General features: G+C 45.3%; 1 protein-coding gene across 1 annotated transcript in view; it reads right to left on the minus strand.

Annotated features, from left to right (window-relative positions):
- The window catches only part of ADAMTS12 (ADAM metallopeptidase with thrombospondin type 1 motif 12), a 323,221-nt gene that overhangs the window by 165,020 nt on the left and 133,770 nt on the right, over positions 1–24,431 (minus strand). The window contains exon 4 of the mRNA XM_073343691.1: positions 224–417. Coding sequence (XP_073199792.1) covers positions 224–417 — 194 coding nt within the window. The remainder of the gene's footprint in view (positions 1–223; positions 418–24,431) is intronic.

A 24,431-nucleotide genomic window follows, 5' to 3' on the forward strand; every position in this document is an offset into this window, starting at 1 on the left:
TTAGCACTGTGGCCAGAAATCACTCTGACTTAAAACCTGTAGAGGAAAAGCCCATTCTGCATGAAACAACAGAGAAGGACTTTAGACAAACACATAAAAATTATTCCACTTCTTTAAATGACAGACCGTTATGACTGTTTTCATGGTGATTAACAATGTAATCAAGTTTGCTTCTATTTATATAATTTATCTAACTGAAAAATAATTAAATACGATCACATACCATATTTATTATAGTGAGGATGTAGGATTCCACATTGTCACTTCCATGATATTCAATCATCTTACTGTCTGCAACAACCAGCGTCTCCACCCATCGTTCCTTGCTGACAGAACGCCGAGCAATCGTTTTGGCTGCCCTGTGATTTGCTTCCCACCTCTCCCTCCGATGTTCTTGTTTGAAAAAGCTGAAGGTATCTGGAATGTTAAAGGGCATTGATTTCATTTTACATGGAGATATTTTCATTGTGTTTCAAGGTCACTTTACATTTTAAGTGTCTCGTTGTAATACTTACAGAGAAGTCAGAGCTCTACAGATTGGATTAAAATAAAATGGATCCAAACTTTACCAAAAAGTCAGGAATGTTTGGATCCCAGGTATTGATTGTGCTCATCATAGGGCTAGAGGCCAGCTGCAAAGTTTGGATCAGGGTATCAACCTTCCCAACATTCAAGAGATTTTGAGGTCTGTCATTTTGTTTCAAGACCATCTCTAATTACAGCAGTTCTTGCTATAAAATAAAGGGCTTATTTTCCCTATAACATATATGCTCAATTCCTATCAGGGTGGTAAGTTGGATCCAGTCCTTCAGGGGCATGTGGTCTGTCCTGTGCATGAACAGGCTGGGAAAGATTCCCCGATCGAACAGGGGATGGATCACTTGATGATTACCTGTTCTGTTCATTCCCTCTGGGGCACTTGGCATTCAGAAGACAGGATACTGGGCTAGATGGACCTTTGGTCTGACCCAGAATGGCCATTCTTATGTTCTGAGCAATGAAACTGCTTCACCAGCAGATGGCACCTATACTCCACTGGGGCATAATAGCCGCTACCTACCACAGCTGTCAATTAGAGACAAGGCAAGTATTTAAGTGAGGTAATATCTTTTATTGGAAGAACTTCTGTTGCTGAAAGAGACGGACTTTCAAGCTACACAGAGCTCTTGCTTTTGAGCTACACTGAAGAGCTTTGTGTAGCTCAAAAGCTTGTCTCTCTCACCAACTGAAGTTGGCCCAATAAAAGATATTACCTTGCCTAACTTGTCTCGCTAATATCCTGAGACCAACATGGCTATGACACCATACAATCAGCTGTCAGTGTAACCTGTCTGATTGATGGATGAGGAGCTCTGCGCTGCAGCTATAGCTCTGTGATCTTTGCTTCTTGGTTGCTCAGGGAAGTTTTTTCCCCCCCTTTTCTCTTTAGTGTTGCTAACAATTTAAATCATGGCAGCTTCTCCTGACTGACTTCTAGCTTTGAAAGCCAGAGCTGCCTTAGCAGGGAAATGATCTGTGGGGGAGTTGTGAGATACCCAGGTGGCAGTGACTGGCACAGGACACAGTAGAATGCCTTTGTGGTGGTCATAATCTCCTAGAAATGCATATTATTCATATATTAGTAGTAGTCCTCGACAGAGCCCCAGTCATGGCCTAGGACCCCATTATACTAGGCACTGTACAAACACAGAACAAAAAAGATGATCCCTACTCCAAAGAGTTTACAGTCTACCGTGTTTATCCCAACACCAGCCTCCAAGCATTACTGGGACATGCCGACCACACCTCCAATTCACCTGGTCACACCTACTTTGGGTGAGTGCCTCTGGCTGTGCCTCAAACCACTTGTGTTCAGAGACTACAAGCTACAAGACTACAAAGACAGAAGACATTTGATCTGTGTCCTGCACAGGAATAGTGAGGGTGTGAGGGGTTTTCACGCTCTCTTCTTTCCCGAAAACCTGCACAGGGTCAGGCAGAATGTAGCCAGATGTGTTCCTATGACTATAACACATCCGGATCTTCTGACTATTCATTGTATGGATACAGTACATCTTTGCAACATACAATGGTTAACATTATGTTTCATGGTATAGCTAGATGCATAAGCTTCTTTAAAGAAAGCAAAGGCATTCAAGAACAATTCTGCACTAAACCAGAGTGTTGGACTGTGTCCTTTTTTGCTCAGAACCATGCTCTGAGGTCAATATGAAAGCTGACTAGTAACACAAGTAGTAAAAACAACAAGGAGTCTGTGTGGCACCTGTCAACATAGGCAATCCAACTCCCCGAGAGGTGCCAGCTAGGTTGACAAAATAATTCTTCCATTGACCTAGCACTGCCTACACCAGGGGTTAGGTCGGCTTAACTAGGTTGTTCAGGAGCGTAGATTTTTCAGACCAGACGGAGCTGCGTCAACCTAATTTTTTAGTGTAGGCCAGGCCTCAGACCTGATGTGGGGACAGCGTTCCCATGAAAGACAACACAGAGGCGGCAACGGTGCTGAGGTTCCCCACTACTCGGTGAAATCACTGGAACTGAAATCCCTAGAACTGGGCTAGCTGGGTTGGTGGACCCTCAGAACACGGCACTGCTGCTAGAGTCAGAGTGGTAAGAGATGCAGCAGCAGCAAAAGTGCCCCCTCCCCAGCAAATTCTAGAACTGGGATGGCTAATAGCGAGACAAAGAGGTCATGGCACTGAAGGACCAGAAGGATTGGACCAGACCAAGGATGCAGCAACTACAGCGGTGAGCAGGATCAGAGGCAGCTGCAAGCACAGGCAGCGGAGATAACATTGAGAAGCGGCAGGGGTGGTAGCAGCATAGCAGAGGCATCACTCACCCACATCTACCCCAAGCTGGAGGTAAACCCACCTGAATGCAGCCCTTGGACTCTGTCCTAACCTCGGACAATCAACGGTGAGTGGGATGCAGCGGAGGGAAAGGGGAATGGCATGTTAAAGGGACATTCATCCATTGGACTTTCACAACACAAGGTGGAAAACTGAGGCAAAGGCCTACTGCCCAAGATACAATGGGGCAGGTGTTTTACCTACTGTCTGCATGCTTCTGAGTCGTTATTGCTGTGTTTTCCCAAATTAATTCTGAGTTCCCACTCCAATTAATAAAAGTTCTATTTTGTTATACATACACTTGGTGATTATGAGTGGGGAAGTATTGCCCATGATATCCAGTATGGGTTCCCATCTGGGGTGGTAGGTGACACCTAAGGGTATCATCAAACACTACAACCCATACTGGATAGGGTCCCCATCCTGAAAGAAATCTTTCCTGATGTCTGGTCTTCAAACAACCCTCGCATCTCTCCAAGCTCACCATCAGAAGCAAGCTCCCCGCAGACCAGGACACACCAACTCAAAGCAGCATCAGACCTTGCCAAAACAGATGCAAAACCTGCAGACATATCTACACTGCTACAATGATCAATGCCTCCCGATAAACATTTTCAAGATTCATGGGTCGTACACATGCCTATCACAACATGTGGTGTACCTTCTCCAATGCACTAAATGCCCCAATAGCAACTATATGGGTGAAATCAGATAATCACTGTGCTCTTGAATGAGCACATACAGGGAAATGATAAAAGACAAAAACACCATGTCACCTGTGGGTGAACACTTTTCACAAAGCGATCACTCTATATCAGACCTCTCAGTCCTCAAAGGAAACCTGTACAACACTTTCAAAAGACGATCCTGGGAACTTAAAGTCATAACTTTGTTAGTCACTAATAATAATGGACTGAAGAGAGACACTGGCTTTATGGCGTGTTACTATAATCTATAAGGCACTACCAACCTCACACCCCCAGCTGCTTCCCCCACCCCACCACCACCCTTCCTTTCCTCTCTGTGTCAGGAGGCTATTAAGGGGCCACTTCACCTTGAATGGTCCCTTGAAGTGTGTGTTAACTACTTAGGTTTAACATTCTGTTCCACCTTGTATTTAGCTGTGACACGCTGAGTTAGGGCAGGTCTACACTCAAAATGCTGCACCAATGCAGCTGAGGGCACTTTTACATGAACAGGAGAGCTTCTTCCGTCGGCTTAGTTAATCCATCTCCCTGAGAGATGGTAGCTCTGTTGATGGGAGAAACTCTCCCATTGACATATTCTGACCTAACCACCCGTGTGGACAGTGCTAACTAAATTGCTCAGGGGTGTGGATTTTTCACATCCCTGAGTGACATAGTTTTACATATTTAGGTCTGTAGTGTAGACCTGACCTTAGTTTCCTAAACTGAAGAAGAGTTCTGTGTAAGCGCAAAAGCTTGTCTCTCTAATAAAATATAATACCTCACCCAACTTATCTCTCTAATATCCTGGGACCAACATGGTTACAACAACAACAGGATGTCTTATGTCACCCATGACCTTCCTACTGGTAACGGATTGGGTAAGGAGAAAGACTACAGAACCACCAAGGGGTATACAATGGATTTCCACAAAGAAGCTACAAGACCTCGACTTTGCAGATGACATCAACCGGCTGTCCTATACCCACAGAGATATGCAAGCTAAAACAAATGATCTCCAGATCTATGCAGTTAGTAGAGTTGAAAATCAAAACAGAAACATTCAAAACGACGAGAACAAGAAACACCAGTAACACTTCCTGGGATTGACAGTAAAAAAAAAAAGGGGGGGGGGTGTCTGACACCTCACATATTTTGGCAGCATCATAAGCAAAACAGATGGAACGCATGAAGACATTAAAGCCAGAATAGCGAAAGCCAGACATGCCTTCTGTGACACACTGTACCTCAAAACACCCCGTACCTCCAGATCCACCACTGTTATAGGATTATGATAACTATGCCTTGTGAGGTATCACTGGAAAAGTTATAATCTGTTGAGCATCACTACCCTGCTAAAATGTGTATATCATTGTATATAAAGTTATTAAATGTTTCTATATGTTTGTTACTGAAACATGTTGTGAGTCCGGGAAATGCTCACAGACTAGCTCTTCAGTAACAAAGAAGTGACCAACACCCACCCAGATGTTAAGTGGCATCACCAGCCATTCACCAGCAGTGGGAGTTCTAAACAAGAGATTTACAATTCATCTGAAGGACAGTTGCTCAAGCATGTACACTTTGAGGCTGCCTAATCCCATGACACAGCAAGGATCTTTCCATCACCTGGAGGAGAGTATAAAATAAGGGACAGCAACACCACGACCTTACCTCTTCTCCCCCACCTACCCTGAAGGCAACAAGATCTGGAAGATAAAGAAATATTTGAACTGGGGGAAAGTGGTCCTAACTGGAAAAGTTTTCCAGTTAGCACAGCCTGCTGTAGGTTTTGTGGTAAGAGAAACCTTATTACTTCAAACTGGACTCAGCTTAATAAAGTTGAGGAATTAGACTGTGATTTTATCTTTTATTCCTTTTTGTAACCAATTCTGAACTCCTATGCCTATACCACTTATAAATAACCTAAAATCTATCTTCCTATAGTTAATAAATCTGTTTTATATTTAATCTAAACAAATGTGATTTTGGCTGAAGTGTTTGGGGAAATCTACTCAGGTTAGAAAGGCTGGTGATGTCCACTACCCTTTGACGGAGTGGCAAACTAATTAATGTGCTTGCATTGATCAAGAAAGTCTTGAAACAGTGTCAGACTCACACTTCTGGGGTGCAAGGATGGGGGGGATTTGCTGGTGTCTCCCTGAATACAGTTCATGAGTGGCTGGGGAGAGCATTCATGTACTTTACTGGGTATGCCTCTGCACGCTGACGGCTGAGTGAACAGAGCGGGAGATGGGGGGTGGAAGAGAGGGGGCAGTTTGCTGTTCACTAGCATAGCAGTGTAGAAGACAGCCTGAGCAGGAGAGTTAAAGGTTCCAAAGTTCAGATTGCACCCTGGGGGATGTCACACCTTCCCAACCCTAAAGCCAATCTAGAGAAACAGAAACTTAGATCTCTGAATTAAACATTGTAAAATCTGTTTTATTACATGGTGCTGAAAGTCGGAGACTTATCAAGACCTTATTATCTAAATTCCAATTTTTATAAACTGCTGCCTTAGACAAATCCTCAACATCAGATGGCCAGAAATAAATCACAAATAAAGAGCTGTGGAGGATGAAACTGATAGGACAGGAAATTATGGAGCAAAAATGGAGATGGCTGGAACACACATAAGGGAAAGAACCAAACAACATAAGATGGGTGCTCAACTGGAATCACCAGGGCAAGAGGTGCCAAGGTAGACTAAAGACAACTTGGAAGTGCACAACAGAAGCAGAAATGAATGTTATTTAAATGAGATGGGAAGAAGCAGCAAAAGACCATCAAAAATGGAAGGCAGTGGTGAAGGCCCTATGCTCTGCATGGAATAAAGAGGCATAAATCAAGTAAGTAAAGTCAGGGCTGAATAATACACAAAGAGTAATTATACCAGATTAAAATGATGTTGCTCTCATGTGTGCAGGAAATCATATTCCCTTTGTGACAATGCAGGGAGAAAACAGTTGAGCCTTCACTCTGCTCACTTAGATAGCAATTAGTTCACCAGGGAAAGCTGACTGAGGTAATCAGATTATCAGGCTGGCAGGCTGGGTGGGATAAAGAGCTAATTAGCCCATCAGCCCAAGTCTGATAAAGAGTCACAGGAAGGAACTGCTAGGAGAGGGAGTAGGGGGATCAGTTAGTTGAGCCCAGCCACAGAGAGACCTCAGGGAGGGGAGACCTCTGTTCTCGTCAGGTCTTGATGAGAGGACCAAAAGCACTGTGAATGCACAACGACTGAGGTCTGCACAGTTTCTGTGGGACAAGATGACAGGAGTAAAGGTGTGCCCTGTTAGACCCTTATTTAACAAATCAATGCAGCTTCCTATTAGATTTTGCTAAGTAATAGAATTACATTGCCATCATGCTTGTGCCAGATCCCTCTTTCATATAATTTATTTTCCAGCCAGTAACACTGATAGTTTTACTTTTAAATAGATTTAAATTTACCTTCAGTTTGATCACACTCTTCAATCCCACAGCTTCAGCAAAACAATTTGTTAAGTCTATTTTTCTGCAAAACTCCTTTCTAAGAGAGGATCGGATTCCCCTGACATAATGACATTTGGTATAATTTGCCTGTCAACATCAAGGCCTCTTTTTCACGTTCTCTCTTACAGATTGTGCTCAAGGAAAAGTGCATTATGTGTGCAGTGTACCACTGAGGGACCTCAGTGTGCTGACAGCCCAAAAGCACAACCAGAGTCACTAGGAGTTAAGATGCATTCAACACCTTGCAGGATATACTCAGCTCCTCATAGGATCAGCTCAAATATGCCTCACTACAAGAGTGAGCTCTTGAACAGATTAGAATGGGTTCAGGGCAAACACTAACATAGGCAGCATGGAAAATGTCTAGATGAACTGATCCTTTTCTCCTCAATTTATTTCCACTTCACACAAACAAAATAGTCTCTCATATTTATTATTTTACATGGTTCACACCAGAAACACAATCATCAATCTGAGACGATGGATCCCATACCATTCAAAGCATCCTGCATTACTGTTTTACCTATAATCCTCATTTGGGGTTTTTGTCCCACTCTGTCCCTAATTTGGGTTTAGGCAAGAAGTACTGTCATTTTGGAGGTGTGGTGAACCCTCCAAGAACTGAATAATTCTAATCCTCTGTCACAAGCCTGGGTTTCCTATGATCCAGTCTTAGAAACCTGCTGCCACCATCAAACTTCTCAACTGGAACTTTAACCTTGAGGCACCCCTCTCCCCTCTTTACAAGGATTCTGTCCCCAGGAACGCTGGTTCACTGACAGGTATGCAATGCTTAATTTGTAATGAAAGAGGTGCCGGGACTCAAGCAATTAGGTGTTCGGGATCAAGCAATTTTTTTACATTCATAATTAATTCAGCAAGCCTAGAGGTGCCGGCAGTATGAACTGACAAGCCTAGAGGTGATGGGGCTCAGTTCTGGCAAGCCCTGGCACAAATTAGACACTGCAGGTATGATAGGTGTTCTTCAAAGGCAGCTGCAGAAGTCACCATTTACCATATCCCTGCTGTAGACCAAATGATTGCATTTGTAATTTATTATTTACAATTAAAACCTATGAGTGAACTCTGGTACTGACCATCTTGAAATGCCCACTGTTCTTGTTCTGGAAAATCAGATACAGATGACAAGCATGTCTGCCACTCATCACCACTCCTGGTGAAGGATTGAAAGCATAAAACTGACAAACTGTTGGCCTCAGCAGCTATAAGCAGAAAAATGTTTAGAAAATAGTTATAGCTAAAGATGGTCAAAAAACAGTACATATATTTTGTGAAAAATCTGAACACAACATTTTTTATTTGAAATTTTTCTTTTTTTTTTTTAAATTTTCTGTTCCTGGCCTGGTCTCCAGCCTACTTTGAGTGACAGGTTTCAAAGTGGTAGCAGTGTTAGTTTGTATCAGCAAAAAGAATGAGGACTACTTGTGATGAGGACTACCTTAGAGACGAACACATTTATTTGAGTATAAGCTTTCATGGGCTAAAACCCACTTTATCGGATGCAGTGGAAAATACAGTAGGAAGACACACACACACACATGAAAAAATGGGTTTTTTGAGTGAGTGAGCCTGTGTTGGATTGCCTATGGCTGTTCTACAGAGTACCTGCACAGGGGGAACTCTCCCCTGGCTAGCTAAGGGATTTTTACGGCCCCAGTATGCCCTATGCCCCTGCCTTTTGTTAAGGAAAAGTTAGCACATGTGACTCCATTTTGGTTTGGGGCCCACCATTGTTTAAATGTCAGCACATCATACACCAGGAGGAGTAATCCTTAGATATTGAATCCCTGTGAAAATCCTCCTCCTTGTCTCCAGCCTGCCTTGACTCCCAGTATCTGGTTTTTGTCAGTCTCTAACTCCCTGTCTCTTGGCCTTGATGTGAGGCCTCCCATCCTGATAATAAAAGTTACTGATGCATAGCTTTAGGACCATGCTGTGTAATTAACATACTGGTATAGCACGAGGAATGCACCAAGCAGGGATAGGTGGTAGATAAGACAAGGGTTTGTTTATTGGCTAAGGTTTCCGATGCACGAGGGCAACATGCTTTGCTAAAAGGTATATAACCTTTGTATAATCTGCATTCAGGGTCCCCTCCTGGCTAGCAGGGGGGCACCACGCTCGAGCATAATAAACTTAGTGTCTTTTGGGAACTCTGCAGTTGTGGACTTTGTTTCTGTGCCTCAGCCTAGATTCGAACTGTGCGTGTCCTACCAGGTGTAATTCGCAGCACTGGTGTGCGTGTCCTACCAGGTGTAATTCGCAGCACTGGTGTGCGTGTCCTACCAGGTGTAATTCGCAGCACTTTGTTTTGGTGGAGTCAAAGACTGGTTCTGCTCTGTAAAGAGACTCTAAAATTGGTATTATGAAATTCCATGTTTTTAGTCCCTCAGTGACTTCCACATCAAATTTGCTGAGGATATAAGATAAAAAGATAGTTTCCTTCCTGCCTAACTGCTTGGGATCCAGAAGATAAACCAGGGATTGTGGGTTAGAGTCCCATCTGGGGTGCCATTCTGTAGCCTCTGTTTAAATTGAATTAATAGTTCTGTCCTAAACCACAATGTCCCTAGTAAGTCCAGCTCTTGTGTTGCTATAGTTTTAAGATCAACAAAGTGATAGTTACCCTTAATGATTCTCTTAGGTTGGGAGACTCTAGGAGTACATGAAGAACAAATACAGTGACCATCACCACAGTTACAAATAAGTCTTGTTTGTATTACAAGTTACACTCACATGCAAGTATACAAAACTTGAGAAGGTCCACATGATGGCAAAGGCTGTATTTATACTCACATACCCAAAGATATCATAGGGTTTGGTGGATTTCTTAACAGATGGTGTTACGATGAGTGACTCACTTCTGCGGTACCTCCTGCTGGCTGGCAGGGAATTAGCTTGTTTTCCAGCTCTGGAGCACCCTCTGCAGGCCGGTGCCATCGCTTCCGGACCCTGGTGCCCCTTTTTCTGGGGGTTCTGCCCCAGCAGTGTCCTCTCAGTCTCTGAGTCTTCCCGCTCTGGGGAACCCCCAACCCCCTAATCCCACCTTGCCTCAGTGCCTACTGCCAGTCATCATTTAGCCCCTGCAGAACAGCCTCATTTAACTGCTCTATTTTCCTCCTTAATTTCGTTCCACAGTACTGCATACAACATATATACAATCCAGTGCTATATCCTTCACCTCATGAGATTTTTTCCTTGATTTTTCTTTCTCAAAAATACATTAGGTCCTATGGGTTTAGGTGGTCTATGTGTACGGGGAGACTTTGACAAACCAGTAAAGTGCCTGAAACCACTATGGTTTATTGCTAAAAGCAGCCAAGTCAGCAGGCTGCAAATTGGCCATTCAGCATTCTCAGTTTGACCAAGGCAGGAGGGGAGGGGGTTTTGGGTGCCACAGAAAAGGGCAGCTTGATTCCATGTCCTTCCTGATAAGAATTGTGTTGAAGTTGCTGATCCTGCTCTTCTAAAATGCATGTATGAGCCCCAGGAATGTCTACTGAGGCCTCAAGGCTGCAAACTCCAGAAAAACCCACACCTAGTTAATCAATAATCAGAAGGAACCTCTTGCTTGACCATTGAAACTGCTTACTTAACAAGTTTTCTTTAAGGGACATGTCATTCTATTACTAATGTACAAATAAGGGGGGGAAGTTTGAGGTAGTTGGACTCTTTTTGGACTCTCCCTCTGGATACATCTTGAGTCCCAATCGGCAGACGGAAGATTTGGCCACCAGAAGCCTGCCACTGTGTCACTCGAGAACCACACTCAACTCTGGTAATTATCAAGGGTTGGGGGTTGTGGCAAATTGCCAGCACTACTATGATGGGTCTTGCGCTTTCTCTTCTTGGGGAGGGTTCAGGGCACCGTTTCTTGCCCCTGAACTGGGGTATTAACTGCTCCACTAGTGTCCTAGAGGAGGGGAGTGGAGAGGGAGGGACCCAGGCCCACCCTCTACTCCGGGTCCCAGCCCAAGGGGCCTAGGAATAGCGGTAAACCGCTTGAACTAGCGGTTCCTTCCCCTGGGCTACTTCCCTCTCCTGCCCTTCAGCTTGTGGGGCTTTCTGCCCTCCCTCTGCACAAACCAGGTGTCCCTTTACCTAGAGTCTTGGTCTTCTTAGCCCACCGCAGCACTTCTCCAAACTCTCCTCTGCTTCCCTCCAAACTGCTCTCTGCTCCAACACCAATCCACTCTGCTTCAATTCCTCCAAACTGCTCTCTGCTCCAACACCAATCCACTCTGCTTCAACTCCTTCTCTTGTCTGATTGAAGCAGGGGGGTTTTATCATGTAACTGGCTTCAGGTGCTCTAATTAATCTATAGCAAACTTTCTTCCCTCTGGCTCCCTTCTAACACTCTCCTGCTGCCCTCTGGCCATGCTGTATCACAGGGTGTTTTACTAACCTGTTGCAGACATGTGTAAGTGCTTGAGACTAAGCAAAGTTTAGCTTTAAGTGAAAGCACTCTTGTGTGGTCCTGTTTGTGCCAGCCATCTATCGGTTGGACAGCCGTGTCTCCCCTGATTTATTTCCTGACATCACCTTGCACAGAGTAAAAGTTACCAAGAGCTTTGGGTTGAAAGAACTCCGGGTAACATGAAGGTTTGGCTGTCCAGTATCTCTGCTTCCCCTCCACCAGGGGTTTTGATATAGTCCTGCCCAAAAGGTATGACTATATGTGGTACCACTGTATCACAATATCCCCCTTAAACATTACTCATTAACAAGACAACTTATCTATTTACTATAACTACCATGTTTACGAGAGGATGTAGATCCCCCTTTTAATTTTCCCTTGAGCTCAGTTCCTACAGCATAATACGTAGACAGAGAAGAAAAACCACAACAATGATGCAACAGCAAGCACACAAAAAACTCCCCTGGAAGTTCCCTGTTTTAGGTACCGTGAGTGTGACGCAGTCCTTCTACCTGCATTAATTCCGACAAGGATTTGTTTTCATCTGACTAAGTCCCTTAATCATTCCCCTTTTATCCTAGGGTAGTCTCTACCCTTCCCTCTACCCCCGCCATTTTTTTTCCTTTGTGCCTTCTAGAGTCCTGTCTGGGGAACCACTCTGGAGCCTCTATTTTAAACTGAATTGATAGTTCTGTGCTAAACCACAGTGTTCCTAGTGAGTGAGTCCAGCCCCCGTGTTGCTACAGTTTTAAGATCAACAGAATGAAAGTTACCGTTAGTAAAATTACCCAACTCTTATGTTGGGAGGCTCTAGGAACACACAAACAATGAAACACTGACCACAAACACACTGTGGTCCAGGTAAGGAATCTTGTTGTTATTATAAGTTTTACTAAGCAGATGATTAAGGTTACAATCACACACAAGTATACAACAGCTGAGAAAGCCCATGCAATAGCCAATGCAGTATTCATGCTCACATACCCAAAGATATTGTAGCATCTGGTGGATCTCTCAACAAGTGGTCATTGATAGAGCAGTGATTCCTGCTGGGGTCTTCCCACCCTGTCCATACCAGGGAACCCCTTTTATCCTGTTGTTCTGACCATGCATAACACCTTATGCATATGCATAAGGGTTCCAACCTCCTTTTCCTTATCTGTACTTCCACATCCCATACATTTTGGAGTGCCAAACATCACCTATTGGCACATTCTTTATAGTAATTTTGTAACTTTACTGGCACAGTTTTATCCTAGGTCATCTACTTATGTCAACCCTCCTTAAGCCTGAGGCCTCATATGGCTATGCTGAAATCTGACAGACCTCTCAGCCTGTAGCCTTGCATTACAGCCTTGCTTTACTTATATTCCTAATTCACACTCATCACTGCTGAATATTTACCAATCTTATACTCCAATAATCCTATCCTACTTATATGTACAATTTAAATCTATTCTTCACACATTACCTATGAAATAACATGTGAGTTAACCACAATAGAAAACACAATTAAATGATAAAATAAACTAATTGGCTGCCAGATTGAGTGTTTATTTCTTTTGGTATAATTACTAGACACAAGCTCATACCAAAACCCTGGCTCCTGGATCATTTCTTATAAACTGCTAGAGATAAAATTCAAGATGTTTGCTCTACAGAGGTATTTCCTTCAGATGAACACAGAAAAGGACAATGTTATCTAAGCAGGAAACAAATATTCAGTGTCATCATCTCAGAAGACAACAAACAACCACCTTCCCTCTCCACTACATAAAAGCCTACAGGCATATTTCACAAGGTGAAATAGCCATATTTCCAACAATCTTCACTTAACGTGAAAACTGCTCTGCACACTTCCACTACCTCAGATCCAGGCGTAGGAAGCCACTTTCAGAGGTAATGTAAATTTCCTAAGGAAATCAGTAACTTCCACACTAAGGAGACAGAAGGGAAGAATTGTAACAGGAGAAGCAACAGAAAGGAGGAAGTTGTGAGATCCAGTTCACCTTCCACTGACCCCCAGCATATGCATTACACTGTCATTGACTCACTGATCTGTAACACACCATCATTTACAGCACTCCTAAATTTGGCTCCACAGCATTTGCACATAAGTAACTCCAGAATTTTGAATAATTACATCCTGCAACATAACTTCTATTAGTAATTTTGCCTTAGAGAAGTTATTATCCAGCATGCACTACTCTACAGCACAGAGCTCACTTCCTGCTGTCTGAAGCAGCCACATTGCCAACTGCAAGGATTATCCTGCAACCTTTGTCAAATGGTTTTAATAATTAACAGCATTTGGGGGGGGGGCACACAGGAAGGACATGCACAAATCCTATTAAACCATGGGCCATGCATGGCTTTAAAAAAATTAATTTACTGATTTTCATTATTAAAGCTGATTAGCCTCACTCAAATCAAATCCCCTCTGGGGTCTTCTATAGTATGAACACTTAGCCCTGGTCTACACTACGAGTTTAGGTCCAATTTAGCAGTGTTCAATCAATTTAACCCTGCACCCATCCACATAACGAAGCCATTTTTGTCGACTTAATGGGCTCTTAAAATCGATTTCTGTACTCCTCCCTGACGAGGGGATTTGTGCTGAAATCAACATCACGGGGTCGAATTTGGGTTAGTGTGGACGCAATTTGACAGTATTGGCCTCCGGGAGCAATCCCACAGTACTCCATTGTGACAGCTCTGGACAGCACTCTCAACTCGGATGCACTGGCCAGGTAGACAGGAAAAGCCCCGCAAAATTTTAATTTCATTTCCTGTTTGGCCACTGTGGCGTGACCACACAGAGCTCATCAGCAGAGATGACCATGGAGTCCCAGAATCGCAAAAGAGCTCCAGCATGGACCGAACGGAAGGTACTGGACCTGATTACTGTATTGGGAGACAAATCTGTGCTATCAGAACTCCATTCCAAAAGACGAAATGCCAAAATATTTGAAAAAATCTCCAAGGGCATGAAGGACAGAGGCTACCACAGGGACCCACAGCAGTGCCGTGTGAAACTTAAGGAGCTCAGGCAAGCCTACCAAAAAACCCAAGAGGCAAACACCCACTAGGGGTCAGAGCCCTAGACATGCCGCTTCTATGATGAGCTGCATGCAATTCTAGGGGGTGCCCCTACCACTGCCCCTCCCCTGTACGTGGACTCCTGCAAGGGAGTCTCACGCAACAGGGATGAGGATTTTGGGGATGAGGAAGATGATGAGGAGGGGGAGGTTGAAGATAGCACACACCAGGCAAGCGGAGAAACCATTCTCCCCGACAGCCAGGAACTGTTTATCACCCTGGAGCCAATACCCTCCCAACCCGAGCTCCCGGATCTTGAAGGCGGAGAAGGCAGCTCTGGTGAGCGTACCATTGTAAATAAAATACATGGTTTAAAAGCAAGTGTGTTGAATGATTAATTTGCCCTGAAGACTTGGGATGCATTCACGGCCAGTACAGCTACTGGAAAAGTCTGTTAACATGTCTGGGGATGGGGTGGAAATCCTCCAGGGACATCTCAATGAAGCTGTCCTGGAGGTACTCCCAAAGCCTTTGCAAAAGGTTTCTGGGGAGGGCAGCCTTATTGCGTCCTCCATGGTAGGACACTTTACCACAGCAGGCCAGTAGCACATAGTCTGGAATCATTGCATAAGAAAGCATGGCAGCATGTGGTACCAGAGTCACTACCCTTGATAGCAGCAACTCAGTGATTGTGTTGGCTACTTGGATCACAGCAGCCCCCACAGTAGATTTGCCCACTCCAAATTGATTCCCAACTGACCGGGAACTGTCTGGCGTTGCAAGCTTCCACGGGGCTATCGCCACTTGCTTGTGAACTGTGAGGGCTGCTCTTGTCTTGGTATTCTTGCGCTTCGGGGCAGGGGAAAGCAAGTCACAAAGTTCCATGAAAAAGTGCCCTTACGCATGCAAAAGTTTCGCAGCCACTGGGAATCATCCCAGACCTGCAACGCTATGCCATCCCACCAGTCTGTGCTTGTTTCCCAGGCCAAGAATCAGTGTTCCATAGCATGAGCCTGCCCCATTGCCACCAGGATGGCCAAATTGCCAGGGCCTGTGCTTTGAGAGAAGTCTATGTCCATGTCCTCATCACTCTCGTCACCGCACTGCCATCGCCTCCTCGCCTGCTTTTGCAGGTTCTGGTTGTGCATATACTGCATGATAACGCACGAGGTATTTACAATACTCATAACTGCCATGGTGATTTGAGCAGTCTCCATGCTTGCCATGGTATGGCGTCTGCAGGAAAGCAGGAGAGCAGAGTTGCAGGGGAAGCGGTGGTTGGATGACCAGTTTTGCAGACCTACTGCACCGTCTGCTGCCAGGACACAACAGCTGAGGGGGCTGCATGCTTGCCGCGGTATGGCGAGACAAGAGCAGCTAAGCAGAGTTGCAGTGAAAGTGGCCCTGCGAGACCACCAGGAGAGCAGAGTGCCAGTGGAAGCGATGGATGACGACAATGATTTGCAGACCTACTGCATCATCTGCTGAAAGCAGTATGACGCCCGCACAGAAAAAAGGTGCGAAACGATTGTTTGCCGTTGATTTCACGGAGGGAGGGGCGACTGAGGACATATACCCAAACCCACCCGTGACAATGTTTTTGCCCCATCAGGCATTGGGAGCTCAACCCAGAATTCCAAGGGGCGGCGGAGACTGCGGGAACTGTGGGATAGCTACCCACAGTGCAACGCTCCGAAAATCGACACTAGCCTCAGTACTGTGGACGCACTCCACCAATTAAATGCGTTTAGTGGGGACGCACACAATCGACTGAATAAAATCACTTTCTAAAAAATCAACTTCTATAAATTCAACCTAATTTCGTAGTGTAGACATACCCTTCAAAATGTCTGGCACGCTTCATCCTTTGTACATTACCAGAAACAGCTCATGAAAAATTATTCATTGAAGTATGCTGCTAAAACATTTTCATTTCAGTCATTACTGTGGACATCTAATGTAACGGATTGCCTCTTTCCTCACTGTCAGGCCAAACTAGCTCCCAGGACCAGCAGAATGGTCCTGCCATGGCTTATGATCGCCCATCTCAACGGCTCCCACTGCCCCTTGTTCCCCGTACAGAAGGGTACGGAGGCACCTGCCACACTCTGACCTGGCTTTCACACCCCTTCCCATTAAATTGTGTTGCCTTTTGCTTTTGATGTGTGGCATATCTCTATGTGCAGAGCTCAGCAACCCTTTTGTTCTCAGAGAATTGAGTCTAACTGCACAGAGGATACACACTGAGCTCCTCCTTTGCTCTGTGTATGTGAACCACTCTCCTAGCTCCCTGCCAGGAAAGGGCACTCACCACTCCCAACCACACTCCTATTCAGCTAATCAGATAAAATAAAATTAAATCTTGAGCCCAACAGGATTTGAACTTATGTAGCCCAGGAAGAGCAGCTGGCCCTGTTATCTGCAGTGCTGCACTGCAAGGAGAACGGATAGCTTCTTACTTACCTGACAATAGTTATTTTCCATTTCCTTTTATCATTTAGATACTTAATAAAGGTTTTTCACATTTTAAAAAAAGTAGCAATTTCAAGGGTCAGCTTTGAAAATGGTTCATTTGCTTGTTTGGTTTTTGAAGGGCTTGAATGTTTTTTTTTTCTTTCAAGATATGCACAGACTGGATATCAGACCCACATGCACAGCTTCATTATGCATGGAATAAGGCCTTTTAGCCACTTTGCTGAAATCACTAGCCAAATGACTGGGGTCATTTTCTCTGTAGCCTATTCTCTATAGCAAGGGAAGTCAATAGGCAGACCGCAGGCCAAATCTGGACTGACAGATGCTTTTGAACAGACTGTGAAATATTTTTTATGTACTTATTATTATTATTATTGCTATTATTTTTGCATTAATTTCTCTGGAGTCTGAACCTTGATTATGCCTTAACTAAGAAATTTGGACCTTGATAAAAAAATAATTGATTACCCCGATATATAGTATTTCCTGTGTACCAGAACTCCCTTTATGTTTACCGTAATACCATAGCTAGATCACAGTTGAACAGACAGACTCATCTAGATCAACTCTTTCAGATTTAAAAACATATTTGGAAAAACTCACCTAATACAGTTTTTCACGCTTGGGTTTTATAGAGCTCTCCAGCTGAAACATGACATCCACACTAAAAAGCACTGGGCAGAAACAAATAAACTCATATCCAAGACTGAAAAGAGACTGCAAAAACTCAGAACTTCTGAAAATAAAGCTTTGGCTCTAGTCAATCCAAGGACTAACTTCTGTCACAAAGACTGTTACAAGAAATAATTTGCTCTCCATACCCTGAACAAGTAACAAATAATTTACTTGTATCCATTTACTTATAAGGCTTGTCAACACCGTACCACAGTCCAGACTCTAAGGGCCCCATGTTATTTTAAAGTAATTGGTGTCCATTTAAATTTGTTTCTATTTTCATTTGTATGTTGTTTACTCAAGACAGTCCCTTTCACAGGAGTAGGATGCACTGAAGAAATATCTGTTACAGGATTTCCTTGCAAATGGTAATTTCTGCAAACAATTATATACATGTGAGCTAGAGGGAAACACACACTACCCTATAAAAGAGTCTTTCATGACCAATGAAACCCCTTTAACAAGTTAAGTAAGAATTTCCCAAGAGTCTAGTTTTAGGCAGCTCATTGTTTTCAATTATTTCCTGTCTAAACTGTTCACCGCTAAAGAGGCATGTCAAAAATAATGTCCTGTACTCCAACCCGCAGGAGATGTGAAGGCCTTTGGCAAAGTCTCAGGCCTGGTCTCCACTACAGAGTTAGGTTGACAGAAGTCACCTTAATTCGACCTAATAATGTGTGCATCTACGTTGCCAGGTCCCTTCCTTCCTAAGTTGACTGTAAAGTTGACTTCTGTACTCCACCTCTGCAAGAGGCGTAATGCTTAATTCAACATCCACGGGTCAATATAGGGATAGTGTAGATGCTGCATTGTGTAATTCGAATTACTTGGCCTCCAGAAGATGTCCCACAATGCTCTGCTGTGACCGCTCTGAAAATCACTTTCAACTCCACTGCACGTCAGCCAGGTAAACAGGAAACAGCCCCTCCCCTGTTAGAGCCCTGGGAACTCTTGAATTTTCATTTTCTGTTTGATCAGCATGGAGAGCTCGCCTGCACAGCTGATCATGGAGCCTCAATGCTCCAAATGTGCTCCACCATGGACTACACAGCAGGTGCTTGATCTTATTTCTGTGTTGGGAGAAGAGTTTGTGCAGTCACAGCTGAGATCCAGCCGAAGAAACGCAGACATCTATACAAAGATCACGCGGGACATGCGGGGGAAGGGCTACACCAGGGACACGCAGAAGTGCCAACTGAAAATAAAGAACTTTGGCAAGCATACCAGAAGACAAGGGAGGAAATAGTTATTCTGGTTCTGCCCCACAGACATGTTGCTTTTACAATAAACTTTATGCAATTTTTGGTGTCAACCCCACCACCACCCCAAAACGCAGCGTGAATACCTCCCAGGAGTCTGAGTCCCAGCCCACCTCAGGCAACAATGAGGAGGGCAGTGTAGAGGAGAAAAAGGAGGAGGAGAATGGGAGACAGGCCCTAGTAGCTGATCCATTCTCCCCAACAGCCAGGAGCTGTTTTTAACCACGGAGCCCAGCCGGTCGCAGGACAGAATGGTGGTCGAGCACAATGCTAGGGAAGGCACCTCTGGTGAGTATACATTTCCAGTGAAACTGAAGGGGTTATATGCTAATGTATTATATGTTTAATCAGAACAAAAACCGACGTGCAGAGGGTATGTGCTTCCCAATGGCCACTCCAGCTACGCTGACGGTGCTCCCTGAAAGAGACTGTTTATGTGCACAGGGATGGCCCGAGAATCCTCCACTAAGATCTCCAAGAAACTCTGATGTAGGTACTCCACAATCCCTTGTAGAAGGTTTCTGGGGAGGGCTGCCAATCATTTCTTCCACCGCAGTAGGACACTTTTCCTTACCACTCCAGTATTAACTCATTGTGGCACACAGCATTGCAGCATAAGGACCAGGTCTGTACTCAGACGATTGCAGCATCTGCTCCCTTGCTGTCTCTGTCACCCTCAGGTGACTGATATCGCATAGAGTCACCTAGGGAATATGGGGGAACTTTACAGTACAAGTACTCAACCCACAAACAATAGAACAAGTGATCCACCCCCCTACAGTGAAATCCGGGTCCCATGGCCACACGGTCCCTAACGGCGCTGTTGTTGTGGTTGGAAAGGATTGCCATATATTACATGCAGCATTAAGCAAATGGGATGGGGGAAGTCACACAAAGCCGCGTCCACCACTGGAAAAAAAAACAAACTATTTGGGACGCTTAACACTGGTGCCTGTTCTCAAGCACCGTCCATGTTGCTAGGGGGAGGGGGTGTAGCTCAGCTGCCCAACTGTGCTCCCGATGCAGGTTTGTCAAAAGTTGCAGCACAAGGCCTGTCGCCCATGCCTTGGAGCCATACTCAGCATGGCTGGACCAGCGAACCAACTCATGGAATACCTAGGGATTCTGATTACATTGTGGTTTACAGTGAAGTGTAATATGGGTTTATTTTTTTACATATCAACCTTGCACCAGAAACATTCTATGCACTGATAATGGTTGCCTGGTATGCTTTACAGCAGAAAGCTTGTCCTTTGGAGCATCCTGCACACAAGGAGAGAGGCTTTCCCAGCTTCGATGGTAGAAAAAGAGGACTCGGTATGACATGTTCAGTGAGATAATGAACGCCTTTGGGACAGCTGAGATAGAGCTCAGGGCATGGATGATTTCACCCTCCGAAAAACTAGACATGGGCATGGAGAGCATCCCAGGTGCAGGAGCATGCCACAGAGGAGGAGATACTGTGTATTATGAAGGACCCCAATCAGATTATGTTGAGGCATCTGGTTAAGCTTCAAGAAAGGCAACTGGATGTTAGACTCCCTCTGCAGCCAATGCAGAACAGCCTGCCAGCCAGCATCACCTTGTTCACAATCCTCCTCTCCCAAATATTCCATGAGGCGAGTGTGAGGGGAGTTCAGTATCCCTTCCACTCAACCCCAGGGGAGGGTACAAAGAACAGAAGGTGCCCATTCCAAGACCTTTGATGGTTAGGAGTGCAAACAAGCTAACTCGGTTTCTCCCCTCCCCTAGCCCGAGGTTACCTTAATTTTCTTTTTTTCTGTGTCTGGTGTGTGCATAATAAAAGAAAACAGTTTGAGAGGGAAAATGCTTTTTATTTATTCCACACATGCATGGGGGAGGTTTACTGGGGAACTAATTTAATGGAGGGCATAGTTTGGGAAGGCACAGTACAGATAAATGTCACATTACTGTGGCTCATTGCTGAAACGGGTTTTCAAAGCCTCACGGAGACACAGAGCCCCTTGCTGGGCTCTTCTTATTGCTCTGGTATCTGGCTGCTCAAAATGAGCTGCCAAGCAATCTGCCTCCACACCCCAGTCCGGCAGAAACTTTTCTCCATTTACCTCACAGACATTATGTAGCACACAGCAGGCAGTGAGGACAATGGGAATATTGTATCAGAAGGGTAGCCGTGTTAGTCAATATCCACAAAAACAAGAGGAGTCCGGTAGCAGCTTAAAGACTAACAGAATTATTTGGGCATAATGAGGATGTTGCTTTCACTGAGGTTTAACCTAGGCCTTGTCTACACTACGAAATTTTGTCAGCAAAAGTTATGCCGCTTTAATTAACGCACTTTAATTAAAACTGCTGTTGCATGCCCACACTAGCTCCTTGTGTCAGCAGAGTGCATCCACGCTAACAGCTCTTGCATCGACACAGAGAGCAGTGCACTGTGGTAGCTATCCCACTGTGCAACTGGCCGCAGGGTGCTTTGGGAAGGGTTTGTAGTGCCTCATGGGGCAGATACTGCAATACATGATGCAGGTTTCTCAATCCCATCGTTCCAGGGGCATCCTAGTAGACTGTAAACTGCTTTTTCAAGTGTGTTGGGGGAAATAGAGGAGAGTGGTGTGTCTGGGTGGGGGAGACAGCAGGCTGACCGACCTATCCTGAGGCAGTGGGAGGGAAAACACTCACCCATGTCAATCCCCTGGCTCTGCTCCGCACAACAGTCTCATTCTGCTTGCCTGCCTATGATTCTGTGATCCTCAGCAGCTCTATGAGCAATCTGTGCTGAGGAATGTCAAAGCAGCACAGCAGTCTCCCATCCCCCCCGGCCAGCTCCCTGCCTGCTGCTGTGTTCCTAGTGCAGGGCAGAACAGGAGCATTCCATGCTAATGATTTGCTCTTTGTTCCCCAAAAGGAGCAGCTGTCAGATACTTCCCAGAGCTTTGAAGGGGGGAGGGGCGCATGCCTGCAGGGCAGCAGAGATCAACATAGTGAGCAGAGCTGTCATGGCAGGCACTGTGGAATAGTGGTGGAAGCCAGTTATGTCAACAAGACAAACCGCAGTGTCTACACTGAAGCTTTGTTGCTTTAACTTTGCCGCCAAAAGCTTTATGCCTCTCATTGAAGTGGCTTTATTTTGTAGGCAAAACAGCAGAGTTTTGCCACCAAAAGTAGCTTTGTAGTGTGTACACCTCCCCTGTTTTGTCTACAAAAGGCAGCTTTTGCCGACAAAACCTTGTAGTTTAGACAAGGCCTCTCGTAAGCAAACTGCACCAGCAACCTTTTAAATGTTGAAAGGCACATTCCACCACCATTCTGCACTTGTTCAGCCTATAGTTGAACTGCTCCTTACTGCTGTCCAGGTGGCCAGTGTATGGCTTCATGAGCCATGGGAGCAAGGGGTAGGCTGGGTCTCCCAGGATCACAGTTTCATTTCAACAACATCAATTGTTATTTTGCAGTCTGGAAAGAAAGTCCCTGCTTGCAGCTTTCTGAACAGACCCGTGTTCCTTTCCTGGTGTAACCCTTCTGCCTGTCAGAGTTGGCAGCAACAAGGGCCGGATTCAGTATCTAGGGGTTCCGTTTCAATAATGCAATGCAAAACTGGCTCAAGCCCCCACCCAGTGACCTGGGATTATTACATACTTCCCCTCTCGCAAGCACAGAGTCTGAGTATAGCAAAAACCTTTTAATAAAGAAGGGAAACAATGCAGCATTATGTTGGGGAAACACCACAAACAGGATTCATAACACCAACTATGAGCAAAAGACCCACCCCCAAGTAAGTTTGGCAGTGTCCTTTTCCCCTCTGGGTCTTAAGTCCAGCAAGCCAATTGTTACAACCCCCCCCCCCCCCCCCCGCAGTTTCTGTCCTTGGTCAGTGCAGCCCCCCAGAGTTCAGAAGTTCATCTGTAGAGTTTACCTCCCAGCCTCAGTGGAAGTGGAGGTATGGGGGGCATCTTCCATGCTCTGCTGCTCGGGTTGATGGCTAAGTGCCACACCTCTCCATGGGGTTCTGCTGCAATCTTCACCACCAGCCATGCTTCTCAGTCAGCTGCCCTGCTACCCACTCCGCTCTCCACAGATCTCCGCTAGCTCTCCTGCTGTCTGCTCCTCTCCGCCAGCCGCCCAGCTATCCGCTCCACTCTCGCCATCCTGCTGTCCACTCACCAACTTGTCTTCAACGCCCCTCCCCCCATCCACTACTTAACACAGCTCTCAGCAACTTCAGCTCTTTAGCAATTTCAGCTCTCAGTGATTTTTAGCTGGTAGCAGGGGGAGCCTCAGTGCTGGTGCACCACCAGCCCAAAGGGCCAGGTTCAGTAGGTGGCAGTGATTTCAGCTCTGCAGCAGGTAACAAGACTCCTAATAGAGCCAAAATTAGCTCTGTTATTACACCATAGAGAGCAGAAGGGTCAAAGTAGTGTTTAGGGCTCACACTACCAGGTACACATACCTTTCCCCAGCCTCTCTCAATTCACTGGGTTTTGGAACTCATGTCCCTTGCCTAGCAAGTGCTACTTAGTTGAGGGCAAGTCCCTCCATCATAAAATGCCAAGTACAGTTCTATTGTCCTTGATTCACATAACCAGGGTAACAACCCTTTACTACTCCTGCCCCAATAACAGAGAGATTGGGGAGCCCACAGCAGCCAAAGTGACAAATTTGGGCAAGCAGTCCCATCATGCTAGGCAGGGTGGGTGTGCCCATGCAAACGAGATCAGCCCCTGAAGTCCTTTTGCACAGCTCACCACCAGATGTCAGGGTAGAGCTCATTCTGACTCTGCTTACACTGGCCATGCCATGTTAATGTCAGTGAAACAGCCCTTGTGATCCACCAGCACTTGCAACACCATTGAAAAGAATCCCTTTCAGTTTATGTACTCTTTGACAAAGTAGTCTGGTGCCAAGATTGGGATGTGTGTGCCATCTATAGCCAATGCGCAGTTAGGGAACCCCATTGCAGTAAAATCATCCACTATGTCCTGCATGTTGCCCAGAGTCACTCCCCTTCTTAGCAGAAGTCTATTAATGGCTCTGCACACTTGGATCACAACAGTTTCCACAGTGGATTTACCAACTCTGAATTGATTCCCCACTGACCGGTAACAGTCTGGCGTTGCAAGCTTCCACAGAGCAATCGCCACTCACTTCTTCACTGTCAGAGCAGCTCTCATTTTAGTATTGCTGCGCTTCAGGGCTGGGGAAAGCTCTACACAAAGTTCCTGGAAAGTGGTCTTCTGCATTCAAAAGTTCTGCAGCCACTGCTCATCATCCCATAGCTGCATAACGATGCAGTCCCACCAGTCAGTGCTTGTTTCCTGGGACCAGAAATAGTGCTCAACCATGCTCAGCTGATGAGTGACTACCACCAACAATTGGGAATTGTTTCGCTCTACGGCTTGCAGCAGGGCTGCTTGTGTGATATCACACCTTTCCGCGTGGCGGCTCCTGTCTTGGCTCTGGACATACTGCAGGATAAGACGAAAGATGTTTGTAATGCTGCTGCCAACAAGAGTGCAAAGCTGAGCAGGGT

The sequence above is a fragment of the Lepidochelys kempii genome, chromosome 5 (assembly GCF_965140285.1).
Source record: "Lepidochelys kempii isolate rLepKem1 chromosome 5, rLepKem1.hap1, whole genome shotgun sequence".
Classification (NCBI taxonomy): Eukaryota; Metazoa; Chordata; order Testudines; family Cheloniidae; genus Lepidochelys; species Lepidochelys kempii.